At 41.4% G+C, this 17,127-nt stretch overlaps 1 protein-coding gene across 1 annotated transcript in view; it reads left to right on the top strand.

Annotated features, from left to right (window-relative positions):
* LOC134585308 (glucokinase regulatory protein-like) overlaps positions 1–17,127 on the top strand; it is a 152,228-nt gene that overhangs the window by 98,008 nt on the left and 37,093 nt on the right. Inside the window, exons 4-7 of the mRNA XM_063440729.1 lie at positions 11,864–11,932; positions 13,117–13,185; positions 16,150–16,223; positions 16,639–16,705. Of these exons, the coding sequence (XP_063296799.1) occupies positions 11,864–11,932; positions 13,117–13,185; positions 16,150–16,223; positions 16,639–16,705 (279 nt within the window). The remainder of the gene's footprint in view (positions 1–11,863; positions 11,933–13,116; positions 13,186–16,149; positions 16,224–16,638; positions 16,706–17,127) is intronic.

The raw sequence follows: 17,127 nt of genomic DNA, 5'->3' as shown, positions 1-17,127 counted from the left end.
CTCTATACTGACTGCCAGGTGTAAAGGGCGGAGCTTATAACAATGATTGACAGGGAGCTAAGATGGAAGTGGCTCTCTCTATACTGACTGCCAGGTGTAAAGGGCGGAGCTTATAACAATGACTGACAGGGAGCTAAGATGGAGGTGGCTCTCTCTATACTGACTGCCAGGTGTAAAGGGCGGAGCTTATAACAATGACTGACAGGGAGCTAAGATGGAGGTGGCTCTCTCTATACTGACTGCCAGGTGTAAAGGGCGGAGCTTATAACAATGACTGACAGGGAGCTAAGATGGAGGTGACTCTCTCTATACTGACTGCCAGGTGTAAAGGGCGGAGCTTATAACAATGATTGACAGGGAGCTAAGATGGAAGTGGCTCTCTCTATACTGACTGCCAGGTGTAAAGGGTGGAGCTTATAACAATGACTGACAGGGAGCTAAGATGGAGGTGGCTCTCTCTATACTGACTGCCAGGTGTAAAGGGCAGAGCTTATAACAATGACTGACAGGGAGCTAAGATGGAAGTGGCTCTCTCTATTCTGACTGCCAGGTGTAAAGGGCGGAGCTTATAACAATGACTGACAGGGAGCTAAGATGGAGGTGGCTCTCTCTATACTAACTGCCAGGTGTAAAGGGCGGAGCTTATAACAATGATTCACAGGGAGCTAATGTAACGGAACCGCTGGCATCCCGACCGGGTACCCTCCGCTGACGGATGCTCCTAGTGCTTTCCGAGGTCTCCAAGCACTCTGCCTGACACCATAACCACTGCAGACCCCACGAACCGCCGCAGTTTGGTTGGGGTCTCACCGACTCCACCCACTCTGGACCAAAGACCAGGGTCCAGCTTCCAGTAGGTGGACCTCTCCGAATTCTAGAGAGCAGGAACAGGAACAAGCTCTTAGCAGAGCTCAGCGATTATACCCTGGGGAGTATAGTGATTATAGCAATCCCCAGAGTGTTGTTCTCCAATCCCCCAAACATGAGCCGAAACTTCATGAAGGTACAAGATGATCTGAGGTGCTAGCACACCCAGTCTGGCTTTTATTACAGTTGTTGCAAATACAGGACCGCCCACAGAGAGGGATAAAACAACCAATCATATCACAGTTACATCCCCCAGATTCCCTCCCCTTATCCTGAGAGGAAACTCAATTATACATACAGTTAAACATACTTTTTACCCAACTTTCATAACTCTAAAACCATACATCCAATCTCCATAAAAATTGTATTATACTGTGTAAGATTTAATTGCTCACTCCTTTCTCAGTTGTATATATGACTACCTCCCTCAATACGATTTATTAGATGTGTTAGCATTATTTATAAGTTTCCTTTACTTTTCTGGGGAATTTATACCCTACAATAAAGGTGTTTTTATTTTTCGTCCATAAAGAGTAGACTCATAGAATTTTCCCTGGTGCCCCTGAGCTCATTTGGGCTTGTGTCCACCCTCAGTTCCTACATTTATTACATAATCAAGGGTTATCCCCTACTTAAGATTCTGTGGACACACTATAGATCCTGTTTATCAGGAGTCTCACTACTTTATAATTATTCGTTCTATCTAATAGAGGTTTCAATACCAATTACAGTGTGTCAACTCTTATATACATGATTCTCTCATAATACAATTGTAGCGGATTGGTACTGGGCTGTCCTACAAAATTCGTGGGAATAATTGTATTCGTGTATATTGCCAGTTTTATTGTGTGTAAAATACTGTATTCCTCTGGTTGTTCGGTAGAATCATTCGAATAAAGCAAGGGAATGAAACTACCGAACAACCAGACCACCTTGTGTGAAATGTGCCTTCAATTACCGTTTGCAACAATGTTGCAAACGGGTAATTAACCATCCGTGCAGTGTGGTCTTTGTTCTCTGGGTGGCCGCCATTCGGGATACGAACACATGGCGGCGGCCATCTTAGACTACCGAACAGCGGTGTTTTGCCGTCGAGTGTCTGGAACCGAAATCGGACACTTGACTAGGCAAACACCGCTGAGACCTCCAGACTCCCAATACTTCGTGGGGAAACTACCGAACGGCCCGCTATTCGGTAGAAAGAACCCCACGAACTGGGGGATTCATCCGAATCCTCGCCAGGCTACAGAACAGCAGTAATCCGCCTATTTCTATTCGCCTGTTTGTGACCGACCGCAGGGCCAAAATGTATGGAACTGTTTTCGGACGCTTTATCCCAGCGGTTGGTCAAAACTATACCTAGTCATAACTCCCGAACCCCTGGTCCGATCTGGGTGATTTTTGAGTATGTTGTTCACCCAGATCAGGGCTAGCAGGGGATACTATTCTTAAAGGGGTACCCCTACGTTTAGGGCTACATCCAGAAACTGTGGAAATTTGTGTACAGTATAAGAGGATTATGATGCTAGGGGAGGGGAGGAGATGTGTGGGAGGTTGCTAATTACCGATTGGACACTGTATTAATTGGTAGAACCTCCTCCCTTGCATGGGAGAGGGCTTTATAAGGCACTGTGGAATAAAGCTTGTCAGTTCTGCTCATGAAACTGTGTGTCGTCCAGTTATTGGGATTGCTGTTGGGATACTGCTGTATGACTTTACCTGCTGGAAACCTTGCCTGTGGATTTACCATCACCTTGTTCCTGAGCCTCACTGGGATCTCTAGTGGAGAATAGCTGTGAAAGATCGGCTCTCCGCTACAACAATATTGTCAACTCTTATATACATGATTCTCTCATAATACAATATTGTCAACTCTTATATACATGATTCTCTCATAATACAATATTGTCAACTCTTATATACATGATTCTCTCATAACAATATTCCGATATGGCGAATTTCTTGTCTCAACTTAAGGAACCAAATCAATGGTGTACAGATGTTGAATCAGTATTCTCAGATAAAGATGTAACACATTTACCTGAACATGATAATATAAACTCTAAATTCAGGAATTTATCTAATATGTGTAAACAGCAGATAAGGCTGGGGTGGGAAATAACCTCTTTACAAAAATACCAAAGCAAATCTATGATACCGAGGGGGCTGAGGATCCAGACCACACCGAATATAGAAATGGATGACCCTGCCCTACTAAAAGAATGGTAGGAAGCGGCTGATACTTGTTCAAAAAAATTTATGGACATCCTGCAAAGATTTGAGGCAGGAAGATTGAAAACTGTCAATGAGAAAGTTAAGACTGCAATAGAGGATATACAAAGCTGTAAGGATGATCCTTCTTTCAGTACATAGGAACAAAGACTAGAACAAAATTTGAACAAATATCAGAATAATATAAAAAGCCGTAAACACAGGAAATTTGTCCGTGATAATGACGACTATAAAAAAGGAAACGTGTACAGACGTTTCAAAAAAACTATGAGGATGGATTCAGACCACTATGAGACATCCGAATATGAAACGTCTGACACAGATAGTGAACCAACCCCCACTACCAGCAGTAATCGGAAACAACAGGGCAATAAAGGAATCCTCAAAAAAGGAGTGACTTTTTTAGGGCAGCCCCCCCCCGAGAGGGGGAAACACAAAACTACAGACAAACCAGGAACAGGGGCAGGGCACGCAGGAGATATTAAACAAAGATATGAGAGTAGTCAACCTGTCGGATATCGCTCTTACCTCTATCCAAATAGAAGTCCTGATGAGAGGACTATCTTTTGTCCCAATTCCTCCATTCAACCATTTTGAATGGATTAAAGACGTCAATCTGTTCGGCAGAAGACTAGCCTTACACAAATTCTTTAAAATCAAAGATGAAAAAAAGGCGAAAGAACTGGGATTTAACCTGAGAGAGTACCAATGCCTACAGGAATTGGTTACCCTATTAGAGGATAATGACGATACCGTTATATCTACTCCATACACAAACCTGCGACCCAGGAGTAAATTTACCCCTAACCTAAGGGAGTTCAAAAATATTGACATGTTTGTAGAATCCACTACCAACATGATAAAAATGATCAATTCGGATATGCTTACTATGAAACCCAAAGGTAACCTATCCAAGACAGAATGGAAGGCACTCTGTAGCTTAAAAGAGAATGACAACATCATCATCAAGCCGGCGGACAAAGGCGGCAATATTGTGGTAATGAACAAACCGCACTATGTACGAACAATAGAAAACATTCTCCTTGACAATAAGACCTATAGAGTGCTTACCAATGACCCATCCACCAAATACCAAATGGAGTACAAAAAACTCCTAGATCAAGCATATGACGATGGCATCTTGACGAAAGAGGAATACTGCAGTATCTTCATAAAATGTCCAACAACTTCAACTTTTTATGGCCTCCCTAAAATCCACAAACAATATGAAACACTTACAGCTAGACCCATCGTTTCAGGGTCCAATAATCTCACCAGTAAGGGAAGCATATGCGTGGATAGAATCTTACGGCCATATGTAGAAACCCTACCCTCTTACCTCAAGGACACAAAGGATACTCTGAAATACCTGAAATCATTGACGGTACCAAGAGGGTCAGTACTCTGTAGCCTGGACGTAGAAGGCCTATACTCATCTATCCCACATTCAAGTGGGCTAGACCATGTGGGTTACTTTCTGGAGAAAAGAGGTCCAGAACATGACACCCATACAAAGTTTGTACTAAACCTACTGAGATTCATCTTGATTCATAATTTCTTCTTATTCCAGAATAAGTACTATCACCAGGTGCAGGGGACCGCTATGGGGACATCTTGTGCCCCTGCATATGCCAACCTGCACCTGGGTTGGTGGGAAAATTAGGTGGTATTCTCTGCACAAAATTCACATTATACGGACTTCATCTATGCATGAAAACGGTACATAGATGATATCCTAGTGATATGGACAGGTACCAAGCAATATTTTGAGGAATTTGTAGCAACATTGAATGTGAACAACATAAACTTGAAATTCACCATGAAATTTGGTGATCAAGCCCTCAATTTCCTTGACTGTACATTCACAATAACCGAATCCTTGAAGATCAACACCACCCTCTTCCGTAAACCCACATCAACAAACAATATGCTTAGATGGGAGAGCTATCATCCTATCCCTCTGAAAAGAGGTATCCCAGTGGGACAGTACCTCAGGCTAAGAAGAAATTGCTCATCAACGGAGGATTTCAAGCTAAAAGCCAGGGTATTAAGAGAAAGATTCAGAGAAAGAGGGTACCCTATAAGATGCCTGAAACAAGCCTACCAAAAGGCACTGGATAGTGACCGTGAAACCCTTTTGCAAAACAATAAAACGGATACGGATAAACAAATTAGATGTATAGCCAACTGTAATGCCTTAACTATGGTATCCTCTTACTTCCTGGTTCCACGGAGCCTAGCCACACCCCTGTATGACACGGTCTGCCTATTTAATCTGACTGCACCAGCTGATCAAGGCTGGATTATTGAACTACGTTCCGTACTCACGAACCGGCTACAACTTCGTTGTGAAAGCCCTCTGTTACCAGACCGGACTGAAAGACTCTGCAAGTTCCCTTCACCTCTCCTCATCCACAACTAAAAGCTTAACACTCTCCATCCAGGATAAACGCCTCTGAGGAGATCTCGGGAACCAGTGTTCTATGTGCCGGAAGCTAAGTAAAACCTCTGTGATAAGCATTGCATCTCAAGCTGTTATTTCCTGTCTCCAAAATCCTTCGATAATACAAAACCGTTACAGCTAACTTCAACTCATACTTTATCTCAGTTAGCTGCATCTGTCTTGCTTCGGTTAAAGTCTATGGAGCAGCTATTGTGACTGCTTATCACCTAAACCGTTGATTCTACTAAGAAACTCTTTATTGATTCAGTGTCTGCAATTTACTATCATTTACTACTTAAAGCTACAGTGCCTGTAATTGTGGACTTCAGTTATCATTTACTACTTAAAGCTACAGTGCCTGTAATTGTGGACTTCAGTTATCATTTACTACTTAAAGCTACAGTGCTTATAATTGTGGACTTCAGTTATCGTTTATTACTTAAAACTACAGTACCTGTAAATTGGAATTAAAGTCAATACCTTTTACTTTTTATAATAAATATTCAAACTATACGAAATCTGCAGTTGTGTTCCTTCATAACAAATGTTTAGACGTGACAGAATAATCCAGCCATTGTAATGGATCCAGCAGATTTCGATTCTACTATAGCTACGCTGAATCAAAGAGTTAATGCACTAGCCCAAAGTGTGCAAGACCTGCAAGTTACTAATGAAAAACTTCTCACTTATATCAGAGATTTACAAACTCATACTCCTCATACTACTCTGCACTCGGCTAGTGATCCTGCTGTGTGTAACCCTGAAAAGTTCTATGGAGATCGTTCCAGATACAGGGAGTTCCTCAACTCTTGCAAACTTTTAATTGCTTTGAAACCTAGATCCTATCCTACAGAAAGAACTAAAGTTTGTTCGGTTATTTCCTTTCTAAGAGGTGAACCTATGTCATGGGCTCATTCCTTTCTGGAAAACGATGACCCCATTTTAGATTCACTAGATGAATTTTTTGAAGCCATGTCTCTTCTCTATGAAGATCCTAACAAACAAGCTACAGCTGATTTAACAATCAGAACACTACAGCAAAGAAATAGACCCGTTGAAGATTACATTGCTGAATTCAAAAGATGGGCTATAGAAACGCAATGGAATGACATCACATTGCGCAACCAGTTTCGAATTGGTTTATCGGAAGCTGTAAAAGATGAATTATCTAGAACAGAACTCCCTACTAATTTGAACGCTCTAATTCGCCTATCAATCAGCATTGACAGAAGATTAAGAGAAAGAAAGGCAGAAAAAGCCCTTTCACATTCAAAAGACCGCAAACCTTTCACTCCCTCAAAAGCTCCAGATAAGACTTCCATACCAAGTGAACCTATGGAAATAGGGGCTCCAAAGCCTCCTGACAACCCATCTGAACCAATCGAACCTATGGAAATAGGGATAATAAGTCCCCTCACTCCTGAAGAGAAAAATCGAAGACGTATGTTAAACCTATGCATGTATTGTGCCTCTCAAGTTCATTTAGTCTCTGATTGTCCTTCATTGAAACGGATAAAAGGCAGAAGGCAGTCTCATGCCTCTTCCATCCTAAGTGTACTTCCCTCTACAGCAAATACTCAAATGTCCCCTATCGTTCTTGTATTACAGTGGGACAATAAAAGAATTATAACCAAGGCTGTTATCGATTCCGGTGCAAATGGAGTATTCATCGACTCAGCCTTTGTAACAAAGAATAAAATTCCTTGTGTTCGTAAAAGAACTTCTGTACCTGTTAAAGTGATTGACGGGTCCCTCATCTCATCGGGACCAATACTTCATGAATCCATCCCTCTAAAAGTAACCATCAATCATACTCATACGGAAAGTCTTATATTTGATGTCATCTCATCACCATTTTTTCCTATTATATTGGGGATCAACTGGTTAAGGAACCACAACCCTCAAATCTCATGGTTTCCCTTCTCTCTTGCATTTGATTCTGATTATTGCAAGAAAACATGCTTGCAACGTATTCCAATTCTCCAGTCTACGAAAGAACCAGCTAAAACCTCATGTTGTTCTGACACCGAACTGGAGTCTCCTCCTCCTACAGTCATTGGAATCCTATCTTCTCTTATCGACGACGTTAAAGGTCTCAGTGAAGACGCTCTTGAACTTCCTAAACCAAGTAAATTATCCAAGAAAAACGGTCTCTACTATTTTAAAGACCGGATTTATGTACCTCCCTCTTTCAGAATTAAAGTACTTGAAATTATTCATGATTCTCCTCTGGCGGGTCATCCAGGTATGAAAAAGACCCTTGAATTGTCTAAAAGATACTATTGGTGGCCTCGTCAAGACCAAACTATTGAATCTTATGTCAATTCCTGTTCTGTATGCCAAAGATCCAAACATGTGTCCTTGCTATAGCCTTATCATCCTGACCCTTTCCAAAGAAATGTCACTACTTCTCCTGATCTCATATTGGTCCAGGGTGAAGAAGAATACGAAATTCAAAGTATACTGGATTCAAGGATCCATCGTGGCTCCTTACAATACCTCATCAGATGGAAAGGATATGGTGTTGATGAAGATACATGGGAAAACTCCTCTGTTGTTCATGCTAATAAATTGATTTCCAAATTTCACAAGCATAACCCTTCTAAGCCAAATCAATAGCACCCAGAGGTTGCTCATTAGAGAGGGGGTACTGTAATGCCTTAACTATGGTATCCTCTTACTTCCTGGTTCCACGGAGCCTAGCCACACCCCTGTATGACACGGTCTGCCTATTTAATCTGACTGCACCAGCTGATCAAGGCTGGATTATTGAACTACGTTCCGTACTCACGAACCGGCTACAACTTCGTTGTGAAAGCCCTCTGTTACCAGACCGGACTGAAAGACTCTGCAAGTTCCCTTCACCTCTCCTCATCCACAACTAAAAGCTTAACACTCTCCATCCAGGATAAACGCCTCTGAGGAGATCTCGGGAACCAGTGTTCTATGTGCCGGAAGCTAAGTAAAACCTCTGTGATAAGCATTGCATCTCAAGCTGTTATTTCCTGTCTCCAAAATCCTTCGATAATACAAAACCGTTACAGCTAACTTCAACTCATACTTTATCTCAGTTAGCTGCATCTGTCTTGCTTCGGTTAAAGTCTATGGAGCAGCTATTGTGACTGCTTATCACCTAAACCGTTGATTCTACTAAGAAACTCTTTATTGATTCAGTGTCTGCAATTTACTATCATTTACTACTTAAAGCTACAGTGCCTGTAATTGTGGACTTCAGTTATCATTTACTACTTAAAGCTACAGTGCCTGTAATTGTGGACTTCAGTTATCATTTACTACTTAAAGCTACAGTGCTTATAATTGTGGACTTCAGTTATCGTTTATTACTTAAAACTACAGTACCTGTAAATTGGAATTAAAGTCAATACCTTTTACTTTTTATAATAAATATTCAAACTATACGAAATCTGCAGTTGTGTTCCTTCATAACAAATGTTTAGACGTGACACCAACTATGATGCTGGCTGGGAAGAAGCGAAAAAGATCTTAAGCCGATTCTGGCCACTTTTGACACAAGACCCACACCTAAGGGACATCATCCCCTCTAGAGTGTCTGTCACGGCCAGGAGAGGGAGAAATATAAAAGACATACTTGTACCCAGCCATCTATCCACATCTAGACATACATCCAAGAACTGGTTAACGGTGCAGGGCACATATCAATGTGGGAGATGTGTTGCATGTGGCTTTATCGCTAAGGGATCTAAAACAATTACGGATTCGAATGATACCACTACAATCCCCATAAAACAGTTTTTTAATTGCAATACGTCTGGAATGGTTTACCTACTAACATGCAAATGTGGCATGAAATACGTTGGCAAAACCATACGTCCATTCAAGAAACGAATAATGGAACAAGTCCACTCAGTGACATCAAGTAGGGACACCCCAGTGGCCAGACATGTTAGATCTCAACATATGGATACACCCCGCTGCATCAAATTTGTGGGCATTGAGAAGATCCAGATGGGTAGGAGAGGGGGTGATCTGGACCAGGCACTCAAAAGAAGAGAATGCTACTGGATCCACAAACTGGACACCCTATCACCCAAAGGACTCAACGAGGGGTTTACATTCACTCCCTTCATTAGTTGAGTGACCTTAGGAAATCCATAATTGTAAATATGTATATATGTATATAAGAGTTTGTTTACTCGTGACCAAGTTTGATTTAACACCTAAGATACAATAGGGTTATAATACTTAACATAAGCTAACTCATATTGTGACACTATTCTAGCACATTAACTACACTCCCTATCAAACAGCAGGGAAGCATATGAGCCTAATGGGGATTTACATTGAGCGTACATTGTCATCTGGGATATCATATTCAGACCACATATGATAGAGATGCTTTTATAACAAGGCAAGGATAGATAGATATAGGAACAACAGAATTATTTAAAGTATATATGCTGGCATTTTCTGTTACCTCTATACACCTCTACCTTCCTTTAAAATAAAATAAAATATCTCTCTTTATGGCAATAACTACCCTTTATACCTTTGATATGTACATTACACTATATCTCTGAAATAATAACTGTAGTTTTCTATGATTCCTGTAATTGACTGTACCTTTAATAGCTTAATCGCCCCCTGGTCATATTGCATCCTATAAATAATACATATAACATCATATCCTTGGGGACAACAAGTATGTGACTGTCCTTCTTGTTTGCTCCCTGCAACATACTGTGCCTTTAAGATATGAATAAATTGCGCTATAGACATGTATGTGATAAGGATATATGCATATGCCCTCCACAATTTTGGGGATTAAAACTGTGTCCTGAATCGTTCTTCAGGAGAGGTGTATTATGTGCAACAAAGACATTTCGTAATCTCATACCTTTTTTGGTCATGATAACATCAGTATCACATGGGCGGCAGTATCAGCACACGCCCCCAATGGCGAGGATGGGCGGAGCTATGACACCTAGACCGCCCATCATAATTCTGGCGCGAGAGAATCCAAATAGGTGCGCCCTGTGATTGGTTATCGGACAAAAGTAAAGAGATATAAAAACGAGCCGGCGGCAGTGTCACTTTTACCTTTGAAAAAGGCGCTTGCATAGCGCCGAAACGTGCGTTAGGTTATGCTTTTTTAACTATCACCAGCACTTTGTGTGTGTTCACTAGGTGGGGGGAGGCAGATGAGAATATAGGAGACTGATGTTTATATCAGATAAGAGCAATTTGGTGCTTCTTAAAGCTAATGGCCGTGATGTTTCAGTTTAGTAACTCTACAACAGGAGCAATAGCGTGAATATTCGTTTCTTAAAGTTATGCTACAGAACCTTTTGGAGAGATTATAAGTTCTATATTTCTGCACAAGCTTTCCAGTGTTTGTAAAGCAATATACTGAGCAACTTGGGGCATTTAACCCCTTTTATGGACAGCTTATCTTAGGCATTCTGGTGAAGTTTTAGCAACTCTCCAACAGGAGCAACAACGTGAATATCTGTTGCTTAGGCTATGCTACAGAATCTCCTGTAGAGATTACAACCACTGCATAAGCTTTCCATTTTTTGTGTAAAGTAATATACTAAGCATTTGGGGCATTTAACCCCTTACATGGACAGCTCATCTTAGGCACTTTGGTGAAGCTCAGTAATTAGAAGTAATAGCAATATATCACATAAGACTTGCAAGTCCTGGACACAATTGATACTATGTTTAAGGCTTTAATGTCTAACTGTATCAATCCTACAATTGACTAAGTTAATAGCTCTACTTATAAGAGATACTATCTTTCCTTATTTCTTTCAAGGGCTTTTAGTCCTCTACAAGCAGTGAATATTGTCTATCTTGTCGATATATTATTATATAATATTGTCGATACCTAAAGAAACCCCTGATTAGATGGTTTCAAGTATTATACTGTGTAAGATTTAATTGCTCACTCCTTTCTCAGTTGTATATATTACTACCTCCCTCAATACGATTTATTAGATGTGTTAGCATTATTTATAAGTTTCCTTTACTTTTCTGGGGAATTTATACCCTACAATAAAGGTGTTTTTATTTTTCGTCCATAAAGAGTAGACTCATAGAATCTTCCCTGGTGCCCCTGAGCTCATTTGGGCTTGGGTCCACCCTCAGTTCCTATCTTTATTCTGTAATTCACACCTCACACCTGGTTCTTATTAAATCTATAGATACATAACATAAATAATTCTGGGAAGTGACAGTGCCCGTTTAAGAGAAAGATATTTTGTTTATTAATGCAGAGATATGATGGATTTTGTGATTTATATTCCAGCATTCAGTGACATATATCTGTTTATTTTCCAGAGGCTGTACAGCGAGTCCGTCCTGAGAACGGTGGCAGACATTGCAAAACGAGTGCAGGAAGTTCTCAAGGTATCTGATTAGAATGTGGTGGCAGACAGAGAGGGCAGCATGGCATGTTTTACTGGTATGCCATGTGGTTAGAGCCCCAGAACTGGAACAGAGTATCGCCAGTTAAAGCCGACTTGTTTCCATTGAACCCAAGAGCAGGCATTGCATTTCAATTTCTTTCTCTGACTTTCTGCCTGAGAACAGAGCTTAACAGAAATATATTAGTCAGTGATATTATGTTTCTGCAAGTTATTTTATAGACTGAGGCCCTGCACGCGCCATAGACTGAGGCCCTGTACGCGGCATAGACTGAGGCCCTGTACGTGGCATAGACTGAGGCCCTGCATGCGGCATAGACTGAGGCCCTGCACGCGGCATAGACTGAGGCCCTGTACGCGGCATAGTCTGTGGCCCTGTACGTGCCATAGACTGAGGCCCTGTATGCGCCATAGACTGAGGCCCTGTATGCGCCATAGACTGAGGCCCTGTATGCGCCATAGACTGAGGCCCTGTACGCGGCATAGACTGAGGCTCTGTATGCGCCATAGACTGAGGCCCTGTATGCGCCATAGACTGAGGCCTTGCACGCGCCATAGACTGAGGCCCTGTACGCGCCATAGACTGAGGCCCTGTACGCGCCATAAACTGATGCCCTGTACGCGCCATAGACTGATGCCCTGTATGCGCCATAGACTGAGGCCTTGTACGCGCCATAGACTGATGCCCTGTATGCGCCATAGACTGAGGCCTTGTACGCGGCATAGACTGAGGCCCTGTACGCGCCATAGATTGAGGCCCTGTGTGCGTCATAGACTGAGGCCCTGTATGCGCCATAGTCTGAGGCCCTGTACGCGGCATAGTCTGAGGCCCTGTACACGCCATAGACTGAGGCCCTGTATGCGCCATAGTCTGAGGCCCTGTACGCGCCATAGACTGAGGCCCTCTATGCGCCATAGACTGAGGCCCTGTATGCGCCATAGACTGAGGCCCTGTACGCCGCATAGACTGAGGCCCTGTATGCGCCATAGACTGAGGCCCTGTACGCCGCATAGACTGAGGCCCTGTATGCACCATAGACTGAGGCCCTGTACGCCGCATAGACTGAGGCCCTGTATGCACCATAGACTGAGGCCCTGGTTTTCAAACAAAAACTGCTGGTGAATAAATTTCCCGGGGATTTAGTTTTGTGTTTGGATATTTCTCAGAATCCTGAAGATGGTCTGATCGTGTTGAGTGGATGTGGGACTTCCGGAAGATTGGCCATGCTGCTTGCGGTAAGTTATCTTAATTTCAAGGATACTTTAATGTAATAGGAACACAATGTAAAAAACATTTCAAACCTCGCTTAGTTTATAGCATTTCCCAAATCATAGTACGTGACCTGTGCTGCCCTCGGGATTCTTGTGCGTAGTCTGGCTTCATGTTTACGTCAAGCGATATCCCTGTTCTGCTGACACAGATATCACAGCAGTGGAGGCTTTGGTTGTGAAATAGTGAAAATAACAAAATGTCCATCTTGTTTTTCAGTAAATAAATGCTGACTAAACCATTGTAAGGTCCATAGGCTGTTTAGGGAGGGGATTGTTAACCTTTTGTGTACTGAAAACCAAACAATAAAACCACATTGAAAAAAAAATAAAAAGCAAGAATTCACAAGTTTTCATGAGGGGTAAGTTTAGAGGCAAAAAGATAATGACAGCAGTTACTGGTCACTAATAATGTGCATATTCTACAAAACCACAAATAAAAGGGTGAATTGTTATTATGAATGGAGACCGCTATAATATCTACACTTAGAATCATTAATGGAAAGTTATATTTGAGGATTCCAGGGTTTGGGACATACAGAAAGACAGACGGGAGGATACACAGACAGACAGGCAGATATCAATAGGTTCTATTTAGATGGGTAGACCCAATCTGTATCAATAGGTTCTATTTAGATGGGTAGACCCAATCTGTATCGATAGGTTCTATTTAGATGGGTAGACCCAATCTGTATCAATAGGTTCTATTTAGATGGGTAGACACAATCTGTATCAATAGGTTCTATTTAGATGGGTAGACCCAATCTGTATCGATAGGTTCTATTTAGATGGGTAGACCCAATCTGTATCGTTAGGTTCTATTTAGGTGGGTAGACCCAATCTGTATCGATAGGTTCTATTTAGATGGGTAGACCCAATTTGTATCGATAGGTTCTATTTAGATGGGTAGACCCAATCTGTATCGATAGGTTCTATTTAGATGGGTAGACCCAATCTGTATCGATAGGTTCTATTTAGATGGGTAGACCCAATCTGTATCAATAGGTTCTATTTAGATGGGTAGAACCAATCTGTATCGATAGGTTCTATTTAGATGGGTAGACACAATCTGTATCGATAGGTTCTATTTAGATGGGTAGACCCAATCTGTATCGATAGGTTCTATTTAGATGGGTAGACCCAATCTGTATCGATAGGTTCTATTTAGATGGGTAGACCCAATCTGTATCGATAGGTTCTATTTAGATGGGTAGACCCAATCTGTATCGATAGGTTCTATTTAGATGGGTAGACCCAATCTGTATCGATAGGTTCTATTTAGATGGGTAGACCCAATCTGTATCGATAGGTTCTATTTAGATGGGTAGACCCAATCTGCATCGATAGGTTCTATTTAGATGGGTAGACCCAATCTGTATCGATAGGTTATTTTTAGATGGGTAGACCCAATCTGTATCGATAGGTTCTATTTAGATGGGTAGACCCAATCTGTATCGATAGGTTCTATTTAGATGGGTAGACCCAATCTGTATCGATAGGTTCTATTTAGATGGGTAGACCCAATCTGTATCGATAGGTTCTATTTAGATGGGTAGACCCAATCTGTATCGATAGGTTCTATTTAGATGGGTAGTCCCAATCTGTATCGATAGGTTCTATTTAGATGGGTAGACCCAATCTGTATCGAGAGGTTCTATTTAGATGGGTAGACCCAATCTGTATCGATAGGTTCTATTTAGATGGGTAGACCCAATCTGTATCAATAGGTTCTATTTAGATGGGTAGACCCAATCTGTATCGATAGGTTCTATTTAGATGGGTAGACCCAATCTGTATCGATAGGTTCTATTTAGATGGGTAGACCCAATCTGTATCGATAGGTTCTATTTAGATGGGTAGACCCAATCTGTATCGATAGGTTCTATTTAGATGGGTAGACCCAATCTGTATCAATATGTTCTATTTAGATGGGTAGACCCAATCTGTATCGATAGGTTATATTTAGATGGGTAGACCCAATCTGTATCGATAGGTTCTATTTAGATGGGTAGACCCAATCTGTATCGATGGGTTCTATTTAGATGGGTAGACCCAATCTGTATCGATGGGTTCTATTTAGATGGGTAGACCCAATCGATAGGTTCTATTTAGATGGGTAGACCCAATCTGTATCGATAGGTTCTATTTAGATGGGTAGACCCAATCTGTATAGACAGGTTCTATTTAGATGGGTAGACCCAATCGATAGCTTCTATTTAGATGGGTAGACCCAATCTGTATCGATAGGTTCTATTTAGTTGGGCAGACCCAATCTGTATCAATAGGTTCTATTTAGATGGGTAGACCCAATCTGTATAGACAGGTTCTATTTAGATGGGTAGACCCAATCTGTATCGATAGGTTCTATTTAGATGGGTAGACCCAACCTGTATCGATAGGCTCTATTTAGATGGGTAGACCCAATCTGTATCGATAGGTTCTATTTAGATGGGTAGACCCAATTTGTATCGATAGGTTCTATTTAGATGGGTAGACCCAATCTGTATCAATAGGTTCTATTTAGATGGGTAGACCCAATCTGTATCGATAGGTTCTATTTAGATGGGTAGACCCAATCTGTATCAATAGGTTCTATTTAGATGGGTAGACCCAATCTGTATCGATAGGTTCTATTTAGATGGGTAGACCCAATCTGTATCGATAGGTTCTATTTAGATGGGTAGACCCAATCTGTATCAATAGGTTCTATTTAGATGGGTAGACCCAATCTGTATCGATAGGTTCTATTTAGATGGGTAGACCCAATCTGTATCGATAGGTTCTATTTAGATGGGTAGACCCAATCTGTATAGACAGGTTCTATGTATCTTTTTCAAACATTTTTTGTTTGGGAAGGTCCTTGTTCCCTTTATAGTGGATGATCGTCTCTTACTGATATAGGAAATAAACTGAATGTAATTTATTTTGCAGAATTCTTTCAATCGTCTGTTAAAAGGTCTTCACAAGACGCCATGTTACAGCTATATTATATCAGGAGGGGACCGGTAGGTATCCCAGTGTTTGCCACCTGTTGGCCTGAATAGGTTATTTTAGCTGGGGACGGAATAAAGTCCCATTATAGCAAATAGCTGATTTTACACACAAACCCTAAATTCTATCACGCACGATAAGCATATTTGCCAAAGGGAGAACGGCAATTACCATTGTTTCTTACAATTTTTTTTAATCAAATTCTAACATTTTATATACAGCAGTGGTGTCTACTTTAAATAAATGCATTCATACAAATAGTTTGAGAATAGTGGTAAAAGCACACGTAATATATATTCATTATATATAAATAAAATAGTTACAAATGACTGAGCTTGCATTCTATAACCTTTCAATTCTACTGCCTGGGATCCAGGGGAAATGCTGTGTGCAGTTTGAATTTGATATATATTTGTATTTATTGTGAAGATCCATTGTGAGCTCACAGGAGGCCCCTGAAGATAATGCATTGATGGGCGAAGAGGAGTTAAAAAAAGTGAGTTATTATAGAGAATTAAATGTTATTAAATGTGTTATTGTGTAACCTTGGGAGGTTTTATTCAACACAGGGATCCATGACCCACTACATCCCCTATCGCCCCCTGCACCCTCTACAGCCCCTATCACACCCTACACCCTCTACAGCCCCTATCATCCACTGCACCCTCTACATCCCCTATCACACCCTCTACAGCCCCTATCATCCACTGCACCCTCTACATCCCCTATCACACCCTCTACAGCCCCTATCATCCACTGCACCCTCTACATCCCCTATCACACCCTCTACAGCCCCTATCATCCACTGCACCCTTTACAGCCCCTATCACACCCTCTACAGCCCCTATCATCCACTGCACCCTCTACATCCCCTATAACACCCTCTACAGCCCCTATCATCCCCTGCACCCTTTACAG

This window comes from Pelobates fuscus, unplaced genomic scaffold, assembly GCF_036172605.1.
Source record: "Pelobates fuscus isolate aPelFus1 unplaced genomic scaffold, aPelFus1.pri H_2, whole genome shotgun sequence".
NCBI lineage: Eukaryota > Metazoa > Chordata > Amphibia > Anura > Pelobatidae > Pelobates > Pelobates fuscus.
Note: the sequence above shows the minus strand (reverse complement) of the source record. Positions and strands in the feature narration are given on the sequence as shown.